The 14,431-nt window shown below is 42.5% G+C and overlaps 1 protein-coding gene across 5 annotated transcripts in view; it reads right to left on the reverse strand.

The window, feature by feature from the left end:
- The window catches only part of CRACD (capping protein inhibiting regulator of actin dynamics), a 313,346-nt gene that overhangs the window by 44,466 nt on the left and 254,449 nt on the right, over nt 1-14,431 (reverse strand). For all 5 annotated transcript variants that reach the window (XM_049709289.1, XM_049709290.1, XM_049709291.1 and 2 more), the window contains one exon: nt 232-422. In XM_049709289.1, the coding sequence (XP_049565246.1) occupies nt 232-422 (191 nt within the window). The remainder of the gene's footprint in view (nt 1-231; nt 423-14,431) is intronic.

Consider the following 14,431-nt stretch of genomic DNA (forward strand, 5'->3'; position numbering starts at 1 on the left):
CTCTCAGCTAGCCTTGTTTTGTTATTGTCGTCTTAAATCCTGTGAACTAAAAGAGCCAAGCTCAGGAACTCCCTGGCGGTCCAGCGGTTAGGACTCGGCCCTTTCACTGCCGGGGCCCAGGTTCAGTCCATGGTTGGGGAACTAAGATCCCGCAAGCTGCGCAGCGCAGCCAAAAGAAGAGAGAGCCAAGCTCAGGAAAACAAAGTTAAAGCTGAAGGCTAAGCTACTTACGTTTTCTTTGGAGAGCTTTTCGGCCTGCTTGGCCTCCCTGGCTTGCTTCCTCTCCTCTCGAGTCGCTTGCTGCTCCCGAAACCCCTTCTGCTTTTGCAGTGCCAACGTTATCCACAGTGGCTGCGCGGTTTCAACTTTCTCCGCAAGTTTGGAGCTGTCTAAAGAGTGTCTGCTCTGAAGCGTCGGCTTTTCTGTGGGAAAAATGACTGTGATATTGTGATGTACAGTAAGAAATACTTATTTGGTCTTTGTCCCTGTTTCTGGCACAGAACTAAAACCCTTGCGGTTTCCTAAGTGATGAGAGCATAAAGGTGTCTTCTGTTCTGCTAATGAGGTAACTTTTGGAAAGCACCTAAAGATGGAGGTTGGTTGCCAATAGAACCAATCATGTGATTAGAGTGTTAGAACTTTTAGTCCCACCCCCAAGCTCTCGGGGAGGGGCGAAGGGTTGGAGGCTGAGTTCAATCACCCATGGCCAATGATTTAATTGATCACAACTATGTGATGAAGCCTCCATAAAAAGCCAAAAGGACTGGTAAGGAGAGCTTCTGAGTTGGGAACACATGGAGGTGCTGGGAGAGTGACTAGCTCCAAAAGCATGGAAGCTCTATGCCCCTTTCCCCATTCATCTCTTCCATCTGGTTGTTCCTGAGTTCTATTCTTTATATATAAACTAGTAAGTGAAGTGGTTCCCTGAGCTCGTCTAGCAAATTAATTGAGCAACGTAAATTTGCAATTGGCATCTAATTAGATGGGGGCAGTCTGGTAGGACTGAGCCCATAACCTGTGCAATCTGATGCTATCTCCAGGTAGAAACTCAGAACTGAGAGAAGTGAGTTGAATTGACACCAGCTGGTGTCAGAGAATTGTTTGGAAGTGTGGGCATCCACCCCCCACATCTCCCCAACAGAGTCAGTAAAAAATCAGATGTGCATTGAAACTAACTACTCACTTGTCTCAGTCCCTCATCCCCTAAAGCTAGTGACAGTCATCAGGCCAAGAAATAGTCAACTATCCCTTTCTAACACAAACACGGTGCCAATACCTGAGTGACTCCACTGGGTGGGAAAGTAATATATTCAATCAGTGGAAAAAAAACAGGAGCATGTGTCTCCCCTCAAAATGGAAGAAAAAGTAGTCTCAAGTGTCAAAAAACCTCAGGCCTACAGAGAACCCAGGTAGTTATTTGATTCATTGTCCTGCTTTTATTTATTGCTTTTTCACATTTTTTTCAATGGAAACTTCTCCATGTCCCCACCCACCCCCCTCCATCCAAACAAGTGGAATCCCAACGTATGAAAGAGGAAAAGGGGACACTGCAGCCTAGTGGGGCTGCTGAGGGCACCAGGACTCTGAGGAACACAGTGGGAAGCTGTGATTTTGGTCCAATGCCCTCATTTTTGCTTTAAATTTTTATTTATTTATTTACTGGCACACTGGGTGGCGTGTGGAACTTCCACGACCAGGGATAGAACCCGTGCCCCCTGCAGTGGAAGCGCGGAGTCTTAACCACTGGACCGCCAGGGAAGTCCCCAGTGCCCTCATTTGATAGATGTGAGTACTTGGGTCCATAACCATCAACTGCAGTGACCACGGTCACCCAGCACTTAGTGCACGAGCTGAAGCCTGAGCCTAGGACTTCTGACTTCCAGTCTGTGCTTTTATTGTGGTGGACTGTCTTGCCTACGCAACTGGGGGCAACAAACTTCCCAGGTAGATGGGATCAAACACTGAGTAGTAACTGGGCTCTGGAATTGAGCAGACCTGGGTTTGACCTTATGTGACCTTAGAAAAGCTACTTAACCTCTCCAAGCTTTCATTTTCTAATCCATAAAATGGAGATGAGAATGGCACATGCCTCATCAGGCTGATGTGAAGATTAAAAGAGGTCCTCGGTATGAAAACATTTAGAATAGTGCTTGGCATGTAGTAACCGCTCTACAAAAGTGAGTGTTCTTGTTATTTATGTCTGTGAGACAATGATCCCCACTCCCCTTCTACTCCCCAAGTAAAAATTATGTGCTTTTAGAGATAACCATTCTGGCATTGGCATTGAATCCTTTGCTATCTCCAAGGGAAAGGGCCCATTCTAGTCCTGTTCTTTGAAACCAAACAGAAGTCTACACTTTGATCCAGACCTTACCACACAGGGCTTTCAGTTAAGTGAACTTCATATTGAGGAGAAAGAACCAAAATAAGTTTGAATTGGGAATTCAAGCACAAAAATTCAGGCAGATCCTTAATCTTCTACAGCTCTTAGATCTGTAATGCTGTACAAAGAATTCATATAATGAGCCTTGTGAATTGTAATATTCCTAACCAAATAAGGATTCAGTTATGATCTAACATAGGAAAGAAAACCGACACATTTCAGAAGTATATTTTTAAAAAACTAAAACTGAAACTGAAAGGAGTTTTTGACTAGTTAACCAGAAAATCAAAAAATATTTACCACTTCCAGCATTCTACTTAACTGAGAAGCTTTACGTACATTGGAACGAAATGAGTTTCACCTTTTTACTCAAGGGCTGTGTAACACGTGTGCAAAATGGCTAAAAACCAAATTCCCCAGGTCTAAGTGATCTCCATTTAAAGCAGTTATGTAAAAGAGTCTCACCTGAACTTGCTTGGGAAGGTCATTCAAGCAACAGGCCAGTTTCCTGCCAACAACTTTGACTGGGTTTATCACAAGGGTCGAAATACCTTTAAAGCATAATTGCCTAAACTTACAGTTGACTAAAATCATTTGAAAAGATAAATCTCTAGCCAATCTCTAGATCTGTAGTTTGAATAGTACATCCTGGAGTTATGGACCAGACTCTTTGAAAGGCTGTCACATAATATGTATTAAGGGCCTAGCGGGTCTGGATTGTAGTTGGGGATCAATAAACAGAAAACAGGATGTTAAAATGGGACTCATGCCTGAGTTTCAGCCAGGGATGCCCCAAAAGGTCGTAACAAATAATAAATGGCACTTCCTCCCGTGTTCTGAAGTGATGTGCTTGATCACCTACTCAGTACTAGCCAACGAGGTGACCAAAACAGCCACCTCAAGGTCCTAGGAAAATCAGAGCTGAGGCAGAAGCAGCTAGCATAGAGAATTTCTTTGAAATACATTGTTGGAGCATGGTGTGTTCCCACGTCCTCTCCCCAGCAGAGGAAAGGGGGCTAAGCCAAGTGAGAGGATCTCTAATGAGAGCACTCAGATAAACTCCTAGAGTCTGTGGGGCACAGACTTGAGGTTCTATTTACACCAGGAAAAGTCCAAAGGCGAGGACGGTGGCTGCCAGGGGCCTGGAGAAGAGGCGTTTGTGCTGGGAAGACATCTGTTATTGAGTGATGCTTGAGGTTCAGGTGCTAGCCATGTGGATGGGGGAGAGAGGGGCAGTCTGGAGGGGAACCAGGGACCCAGGGCTGCCTGGAGGAGGCACCACTGAAGTAGGGGAATTGCAGGAGGAGAAAGAGCCCAGGTGGCACATGAGGGGTCTGAGGAACACACAGAAGAATCAGCACTGAACATCCCCCAAGAGCAGTGAACGTTGCTGCCTCACCTCTCTCCCTTCCTTTGCTCTAGCTATGGAGCCTGTTTCTGGGCCAGGAGGAAGGGCAGAAGTCGACCAGGCCTGCACCCCCACTTTAGGCATTTCAGCCCAAAGCAGGCCAAATTAGGAGGGAGACACTTAGTTTGAAATACTGTTTGGAGTTTGATTATGACACTGGAGGCAGCATATAAATTACTCACATGAGATAGTTGTTACTAAAGGTGCCTAGAGGACTTTTTACTATCAAAAAGTAACTGAAAAGATAGAACTCCAACTCAACAACAACTAAAAAACCCAATTAAAAAATGGGCAAAGGACTTAAATGGACATTTCTCCTAAAAAGACATACAAATGACCAACAGCATATGAAAAGGTGCTCAACATCATTAATCATCAGGGACATGCAATCAAAACCACAATGAGGTATCACCTCACATCTGTGAGAATGGCACGTGTGTGTGTGTGTGTGTGTGTGTGTGTGTGTGTGTATCTCCCAGAAAATAACAAGCGTTGAACAGAATGTGGAGAAATTAGAACGCTTGAGTGATGCTGGTGGGATATAAAATGGTGCAGCCACTATGGAAACAGTAGGGTGGTTCCTCAAAAAATTAAAAATAGAATTACCATATGATCCAGCAATTCCACTTCTGGATATTTATCCAAAAGAACTGAAAACAGGATCTAGAAAAGATATTTGCACATACATGTTCATAGCAGTGCTATTCACGATAACCAAGAGGTGGAAGCAACCCAAATGTCCATCAACAGATGAATAAACAAAATGTGGTGTATACATACAATGGGATACTATTCAGCCTTAAATAGGAAGGAAATTCTAATAGGTAACTAATGAGAACCTATTGTATAGCACAAGGAACTCTACTCAATGCTGTGTGGTGCCCTAACTGGGAAGGAAACCCAAAAAAGAGGGGATACAGGTATATGTATAGCTGATTCACTTTGCTGTACAGCAGAAACTAACACATTCTAAAGCAACTATATGCCAATAAAAATTAATTAAAAAAAAAGGAAATTCTGACACATGCTACAATATGGACAAACCTTAAAAACATTATGTTTAGTGGAAGAAGCCAGTCACAAAAAGGACAAATCCTGCATGATTCCACATATGTGAGGTATCTAGAGTAGTCAGATTCATAGAGACAGAAAGTGAAACAGTGGCTGCCAGGGGCTGGGGGAGATGAAAACGGGAATTGATTAATGGATACAGAGTTTCAGTTTTGCAAGACGAAAAAGTTCTGGAAATTGGTTGTACAACAGTGTGAATGTAGCATTACTGAACTATACACTGAGAAATGGTTAAGATAATAAATTTTACATTATGTATTTTTTACCACAATAAAAAGAACTTGTAAAAGTGACTGAAAGAATTATGGGGGGGGGGGAATCGGGAAGACGGCAGAAGAGTAAGAGGCGGAGATCACCTTCCTCCCCACAGATAAACCAGAAATACATCTACATGTGGAACAACTCCTACAGAACACCTACTGAACGCTGGCAGAAGACCTCAGACCTCCCAAAAGGCAAGAAACTCCGCCACGTACCTGGGTAGGGCAAAAGAAAAAAGAACAAACAGAGACAAAAGGATAGGGATGGGACCTGCACCAATGGGAGGGAGCAGTGATGGAGGAAAAGTTTCCACACACTAGAAGCCCCTTCGCGGGCGGAGACTGCGGGTGGCGGAGGGGGAAGCTTCAGAGCCGCGGAGGAGAGCGCAGCAACAGGGGTGCAGAGGGCAAAGCGGAGAGATTCCCGCACAGAGGATCGGTGCCGACCGGCACTCACCAGCCCGAGAGTCTTGTCTGCTCACCCTCTGGGGCGTGCGGGGCTGGGAGCCGACGGTCGGGCTTTGGTCGGAGCGCAGGGAGAGGACTGGGGTTGGCGGTGTGAACACGGCCTGAAGGGGGCTAGTGCACCACAGCTGGCCGGGAGGGAGTCTGGGGAAAAGTCTGGACCTGTCGAAGAGGCAAGAGACTTTTTCTTCCCTCTTTGTTTCCTGGTGCGCGAGGAGAGGGGGTTAAGAGCGCTGCTTAAAGGAGCTCCAGAGACGGGCGTGAGCCGCGGCTAACAGCGCAGACCACAGAGACGGGCATGAGGTGCTAAGGCTGCTGCTGCCGCCACCAAGAAGCCTGTGTGCGAGCACAGGTCACTATCCACACCTCCCTTCCGGGGAGCCTGTGCAGCCCGTCACTGCCAGGGTCCTGGGATCCAGGGACAACTTTCCTGGGAGAACGCACAGCGCACCTCAGTCTGGTGCAACGTCCCGCCGGCCTCTGCTGCCACAGGCTAGCCCCGGATCTGCACCCCTCCCTCCCCTCGGCGTGAGTGAGCCAGAGTCCCTGAAGCAGCTGCTCCTTTAACCCCATCCTGTCTGAGTGAAGAACAGACGCCCTCCGGCGACCTACATGGAGAGGCGGGGCCAAATCCAAAGCTGAGCCCCGGGAGCTGTGCGAACAAAGAAGAGAAAAGGAAATCTCTCCCAGCAGCCTCAAAAGCAGCGGATTAAAGCTCCACAATCAACTCGATGTACCCTGCATCTGTGGAATACATGAATAGACAACGAATCATCCCAAATTGAGGAGGTGGACTTTGAGAGCAAGATTTACTATTTTTTCCCCTTTTCCTCATTTTCTGAGTGTGTATGTGTATGCTTCTGTGTGAGATTTTGTCTGTATAGCTTTGCTGTCACCATCTGTCCTAGGGTTCTATCCGTCCATTTTTTTCTTAAAAAATTTTTTTTTCTTAATAATTATTTTTTATTTTAATAACTTTTATCTTACTATATTTTATTTTATCCTTTCCTCTTTCTTTCTTTTCTTCCTTCCTTCCCTCCTTCCTTCCCCCCTTCCTTCCTTCCCTCCCTCCCTCCCTCCCTTCTTTCCCTTTCTTTCTCCCTCTCTCTCTCTCTCTTTCTTTCTTTCTTTCTACATTTTCTCCCTTTTATTCTGAGCTGTGTGGATGAAACGCTCTTGGTGCTGCAGCCAGGAGTCAGTGCTGTGCCTCTGAGGTGGGAGAGCCAACTTCAGGACACTGGTCCACAAGAGACCTCCCAGCTCCACATAATATCAAATGGCGAAAATCTCCCAGAGATCTCCATCTCAACACTAGCACCCAGCTTCACTCAACAACCAGCAAGCTACAGTGCTGAACACCCTATGCCAAACAACTAGCAAGACAGGAACACAACCCCACGCATTAGCAGAGAGGCTGCCTAAAATCATAACAAGTCCACAGACACCCCAAAACACACCACCAGACGTGGACCTGCCCACCAGAAAGACAAGATCCAGCCTCATCCACCGGAAAATGGGCACTAGTACCCTCCACCAGGAAGCCTACACAACCCACTGAACCAACCTTAGCCACTGGGGACAGACACCAAAAACAACGGGAACTACAAACCTGCAGCCTGCAAAAAGGAGACTCCAAACACAGTAAGATAATCAAAATGAGAAGACAGAAAAACACACAGCAGATGAAGGAGCAAAATAAAAACCCACCAGACCTAACAAATGAAGAGGAAATAGGCAGTCTACCTGAAAAAGAATTCAGAATAATGATAGTAAAGATGATCCAAAATCTTGGAAATAGAATAGAGAAAATGCAAGAAACATTTAACAAGGACCTAGAAGAACTAAAGAGGAAACAAGCAACGATGAACAACACAATAAATGAAATTAAAAATACTCTAGATGGGATCAATAGCAGAATAACTGAGGCAGAAGAACGGATAAGTGACCTGGAAAATAGTGGAAATAACTACTGCAGAGCAGAATAAAGAAAAAAGAATGAAAAGAACTGAGGACAGTCTCAGAGACCTCTGGGACAACATTAACTGCACCAACATTCGAATTATAGGGGTTCCAGAAAAAGAATAGAAAAAGAAAGGTACTGAGAAAATATTTGAAGAGATTATAGTTGAAAACTTCCCTAATATGGGAAAGGAAATAGTTAATCAAGTCCAGGAAGCACAGAGAGTCCCATACAGGATTAATCCAAGGAGAAACACACCAAGACACATATTAATCAAACTGTCAAAAATTAAATACAAAGAAAACATACTAAAAGCAGCAAGTGAAAAACAACAAATAATACACAAAGAAATCCCCATAAGGTTAACAACTGATCTTTCAGCAGAAACTCTGCAAGCCAGAAGGGACTGGCAGGACATATTTAAAGTGATGAAGGAGAAAAACCTACAACCAAGATTACTCTACCCAGCAAGGATCTCATTCAGATTTTATGGAGATTTTAAAACCTTTACAGACAAGCAAAAGCTGAGAGAGTTCAGCACCACCAAACCAGCTTTACAACAAATGCTAAAGGACCTTCTCTAGGCAAGAAACACAAGAGAAGGAAAAGACCTACAATAAAAAACCCAAAACAATTAAGAAAATGGTCATAGGAACATAACATATCGATAATTACCTTAAACGTGAATGGATTAAATGCTCCAACCAAAAGACACAGACTTGCTGAATGTATACAAAAACAAGACCCATATATATGCTATCTACAAGAGACCCACTTCAGACCTAGAGACACATACAGACTGAAAGTGAGGGGATGGAAAAAGATATTCCATGCAAATGGAAACCAAAAGAAAGCTGGAGTAGCAATTCTCATATCAGACAAAATAGACTTTAAAATAAAGACTATTAGAAGAGACAAAGAAGGACACTACATAATGATCAAAAGATCGATCCAAGAAGAAGATGTAACAATTGTAAATATTTATGCACCCAACACAGGAGCACCTCAATATATAAGGCAAATACTAACAGCCGTAAAAGGGGAAATTGACAGTAACACATTCATAGTAGGGGACTTTAACACCCCACTTTCACCAATGGAGATATCATCCAAAATGAAAATAAATAACGAAACACAAGCTTTAAATGATACATTAAACAAGATGGACTTAATTGATATTTATAGGACATTCCATCCAAAAACAACAGAATACATATTTTTCTCAAGTGCTCATGGAACATTCTCCAGGATAGAACATATCTTGGGTAACAAATCAAGCCTTGGTAATTTAAGAAAATTGAAATTGTGTCAAGTATCTTTTCCGACCACAATGCTCTGAGACTAGATATCAATTACAGGAAAAGATCTGTAAAAAATACAAACACATGGAGGCTAAACAATACACTACTTAATAACGAAGTGATCACTGAAGAAATCAAAGAGGAAATAAAAAAATACCTAGAAACAAGTGACAGTGGAGACATAACGACCCAAAACCTATGGGATGCAGCAAAAGCAGTTCTAAGAGGGAAGTTTATAGCAATACAATCCTACTTTAAGAAACAGGGGCTTCCCTGGTGGCGCAGTGGCTGAGAGTCCGCCTGCCGATGCAGGGGATGCGGGTTCGTGCCCCGGTCCAGGAGGATCCCACATGCCGTGGAGCGGCTGGGCCTGTGAGCTATGGCTGCTGGGCCTGCGCGTCCGGAGCCTGTGCTCCACAACGGGAGAGGCCACAGCAGTTAGAGGCCTGCGTACCGCAAAGAAGAAAAACAAAAAAAAAAAACAAACAAAAAAAGAAACAGGAAGCATCTCAAATAAACAACCTAACCTTGCACCTAAAGCAATTAGAGAAAGAAGAACAAAAAAAACCCAAAGTTAGCAGAAGGAAAGAAATCATAAAGATCAGATCAGAAATAAATGAAAAAGAAATGAAGGAAATGATAGCAAAGATCAATAAAACTAAAAGGTGGTTCTTTGAGAAGATAAACAAAATTGATAAACCATTAGCCAGACTCATCAAGAAAAAAAGGGAGAAGACTCAAATCAATAGAATTAGAAATGAAAAAGGGGAAGTAACAACTGACACTACAGAAATACAAAAGATCATGAGAGATTACTACAAGCAACTGTATGCCAATAAAATGGACAACCTGGAAGAAATGGACAGATTCTTAGAAATACACAACCTGCCAAGACTGAATCAGGAAGAAATAGAAAATATGAACAGACCAATCACAAGCACTGAAATTGAAACTGTGATTAAAAATCTTCCAACAAACAAAAGCCCAGGACCAGATGGCTTCACAGGCGAATTCTAGTAAACATTTAGAGAAGGGCTAACACCTGTCCTTCTCAAACTCTTCCAAAATATAGCAGAGGGAGGAACACTCCCAAACTCATTCTATGAGGCCACCATCACCCTGATACCAAAACCAGACAAGGATGTCACAAAGAAAGAAAAGTAGAGGCCAATATCACTGATGAACATAGATGCAAAAATCCTCGACAAAATACTAGCAAACAGAATCCAACAGCACATTAAAAGGATCATACACCATGATCAAGTGGGGTTTATTCCAGGAATGCAAGGATTCTTCAGTATACGCAAGTCAATCAACGTGATACGCCATATTAACAAATTGAAGGAGAAAAACTATATGATCATCTCAATAGATGCAGAGAAAGCTTTCGACAAAATTCAACACCCATTTATGATAAAAACCCTGCAGAAAGCAGGCATAGAGGGAACTTTCCTCAACATAATAAAGGCCATATATGACAAACCCACAGCCAACATCGTCCTCAATGGTGAAAAACTGAAAGCATTTCCACTAAGATCAGGAACAAGACAAGGTTGCCCACTCTCACCACTCTTATTCAACACAGTTTTGGAAGTTTTAGCCACAGCAGAGAAGGAAAAGAAATAAGAGGAATACAAATCTGAAAAGAAGAAGTAAAGCTGACACTGTTTGCAGATGATATGATACTATACATAGAGAATCCTAAAGATGCTATCAGAAAACTACTAGAGCTAATCAATGAATTTGGTAAAGTAGCAGGATACAAAATTAATGCACAGAAATCTCTGGCATTCCGATACACTAATGATGAAAAATCTGAAAGTGAAATCAAGAAAACACTCCCATTTACCATTGCAACAAAAAGAATAAAATATCTAGGAATAAACCTACCTAAGGAGACAAAAGACCTGTATGCAGAAAATTATAAGACACTGATGAAAGAAATTAAAGATGATACAAATAGATGGAGAGATATACCATGTTCTTGGATGGGAATAATCAACATTGTGAAAATGACTCTACTACCCAAAGCAATCTACAGATTCAATGCAAACCCTATCAAACTACCACTGGCATTTTTCACAGAACTAGAACAAAAAATTTCACAATTTGTATGGAAACACAAAAGACCCCGAATAGCCAAAGCAATCTTGAGAACGAAAAACGGAGCTGGAGGAATCAGGCTCCCTGACTTCAGACTATACTACAAAGCTACAGTAATCAAGCCAGTATGGTACTGGCACAAAAACAGAAAGATAGATCAATGGAACAGGATAGAAAGCCCAGAGATAAACCCACGCACATATGGTCACCTTATCTTCCATAAAAGGAGGCAGGAATGTACAGTGGAGAAAGGACAGCCTCTTCAATAAGTGGTGCTGGGAAAACTGAACTGGTACATGTAAAAGTATGAGATTAGATCATCCCCTAACACCATACACAAAAATAAACTGAAAATGGATTAAAGACCTGAATGTAAGGTCAGAAACTATCAAGCTCTTAGAGAAAAACATAGGCAGAACACTCTATGACATAGATCACAGCAAGATCCTTTTTGACCCACCTCCCAGAGAAATGGAAATAAAAACCAAAATAAACAAATGGGACCTAACGAAACTTCAAAGCTTTTGCACAGCAAAGGAAACCATAAACAAGATGAAAAGACAACCCTCAGAATGGGAGAAAATATTTGCAAATGAAGCAACTGACAAAGCATTAATCTCCAAAATTTACAAGCAGCTCATGCAGCTCAAAAACAAAAAAACAAACAACCCAATCCAAAAATGGGCAGAAGACCTAAATAGACATTGCTCCAAAGAAGATATACAGACTGCCAACAAACACATGACAGAATGCTCAACATCATTAATCATTAGAGAAATGCAAATCAAAACTACAATGAGTTATCATCTTACACCAGTCAGAATGGCCATCATCAAAAAATCTAGAAACAATAAAGGCTGGAAAGGGTGTAGAGAAAAGGGAACCCTCTTGCACTGCTGGTGGGAATGTGAATTGGTACAGCCACTATGGAGAACAGTATGGAGGTTCCTTAAAAAACTACAAATAGAACTACCATATGACCGAGCATTACGACTACTGGGCATATACCCTGAGAAAACCATAATTCAAAAAGAGTCATGTACCAAAATGTTCATTGCAGCTCTATTTACAATAGCCCAGAGATGGAAACAACCTAAGTGTCCATCACTGGATGAATGGATAAAGAATATGTGGCACATACATACAATGGAATGTTACTCAGCCATAAAAAGAAACAAAATTGAACTATTTGTAATGAGGTGGATGGACCTAGAGTCTGTCATACAGAGTGACGTAAGTCAGAAAGAGAAAGACAAATACCGTATGCTAACCCATATGTATGGAATTTAAGAAAAAAAATATATCATGAAGAACCTATGGGTAAGACAGGAATAAAGACACAGACCTACTGGAGAACGGACTTGAGGATATGGGGAGGGGGAAGGGTGAGCTGTGACAGGGCGAGAAAGAGGCATGGACATATATACACTAACAAACGTAAGGTAGATAGCTAGTGGGAAGCAGCCACATGGCACAGGGATATCGGCTCGGTGCTTTGTGACCGCCTGGAGGGGTGGGATAGGGAGGGTGGGAGGGAGGGAGACGCAAGAGGGAAGAGATATGGGAACATATGTATGTGTATAACTGATTCACTTTGTTATAAAGCAGAAACTAACACACCATTGTAAAGCAATTATACCCCAATAAAGATGTTTAAAAAAAAAAAAAGACAGGAATAAAGACACAGACCTACTAGAGAATGGACTTGAGGATATGGGGAGGGGGAAGGGTAAGCTGTGACAAAGCGAGAGAGTGGCATGGACATATATACACTACCAAACTTAAAATAGCTAGCTAGTGGGAAGCAGCCGTATAGCACAGGGAGATCAGCTCGGTGCGTTGTGACCACTTAGAGGGGTGGGATAGGGAAGGTGGGAGGGAGGGAGACGCGAGGGAAGAGAGATGGGAACATATGTATATGTTTAACTGATTCACTTTGTTATAAAGCAGAAACCAGCACACCACTGTAAAGCAATTATACTCCAATAAAGATGTTAAAAAAAAAAAAGAATTATGCCCAAGATATTATCCAAGAGATGGGGGAAAAATGAGCAAAACAGCCAAAAAAAAAAAAAAAAAAAAAGAAAAGTAAATAAAACAAGGTTTTGCTAAATTCTATGGAATTTTTGAATAATTTTTTTGAACAAATATATGACTATGGTCATTCAGTCCAAGAAGTAACATTAGGAACATTAATGTAAAAAGTGTTTCTAGAGGCTTAATTACAGCATTTTACAAATACCAGGTGAGAATTACAGCAAGAAGTCCTAGAGTAACAAATGGGAAGATCATTTAACCCGGGAAAGAACTCCTCATCCAGGTTTTACCACTATGAGCAACAGGCAAGTCACCTAACTTTTTGGATGTTGATGTCCTCATCTGTGAAATGGAGCCAGGACAATGCACACGTGCTGTGAGATGAAATGAGATGGTGTAAACAGAAGCCCTTTGTAAGTGATTAAGCACAAAGGATTACTGTTGTTGAAATTTTCCACAACAGTAAAATCCCTAACTTCAGTCAAGGTTTTAAAAGACAGAGTTCTTTGTTAATCGCATAATCTTTTTAATGGGGGAGTTCAAAGTGTCTAATTAAAATTTTATTTTGTGACAATGCTTAAACCTATTCTCTTTCATTCTAAACTCACTGGATGAGGAGAACCACAGCCAGCCCACTCAAGTTCCCCCCTCTAGGCTCTGGGGAGACGAGCAAGTGTATCCTGGCATCTAATCACTGCTCCTGTAGGTCACTTCTTGGGAGAAAGGACCACTTAGTATCTGTCCTACCCACTGGAAGGAGGTGAGAATCTCAGCATGAGATGATATCTGGTGATCTCTATAATCAAAGCATTGGAGGACAGACACTGGGGGATTATCATTGCTATTTCCATTCCCACTGGAGTGGGTTCAGTCAATGCCTTCCCAGGGCCTTGGGCCCATGTATTGGTCCTTGCTGACCTCTACCTAGGGAATGGAGACTCCTTTCTAAATCGGTGTCTCCAAAAAAGTGTGTGTGTGTGCCTTCAAGGATGTGCAAGGCAATTCACTGAGAGTGAAGAAAGAAAAGATTAAAATTTCTATTTACCTATTTTAAAATCCAGAAATAATAGAAGCAAGCTTTTCTAATACTGAGTACCCAGATGCAGACACCTCACTCAGCCCATGTATCGGAAGGCCGTGTATAACCAATGGTATGTTTAAGGACTCCGGAGGCGGGGAGGGATGGAGATGGCAGAGTAGGAAGATGTAGAGCTCTCACCTCCTGCCATCAACACATTAAAAATACATCTACACGCAGAACACTTTTCATGGAACGCTAGCTGGAAACTGGCAGAAGAACTCCTATCAACCAAAGTTGCAAGAAAGATTTCCACATGACTGGGTAGGACAGACAAAAGGCATAGGGTTGGGACCCCTGCCCCTGAGAGGGATCTGAAAGGAAGAGAAGGTCGGTATGGGTGGACCCTTGCCCTGGGGAGCCAG

Source organism: Orcinus orca, chromosome 4 (assembly GCF_937001465.1).
Source record: "Orcinus orca chromosome 4, mOrcOrc1.1, whole genome shotgun sequence".
In the NCBI taxonomy this organism is placed as follows: domain Eukaryota; kingdom Metazoa; phylum Chordata; class Mammalia; order Artiodactyla; family Delphinidae; genus Orcinus; species Orcinus orca.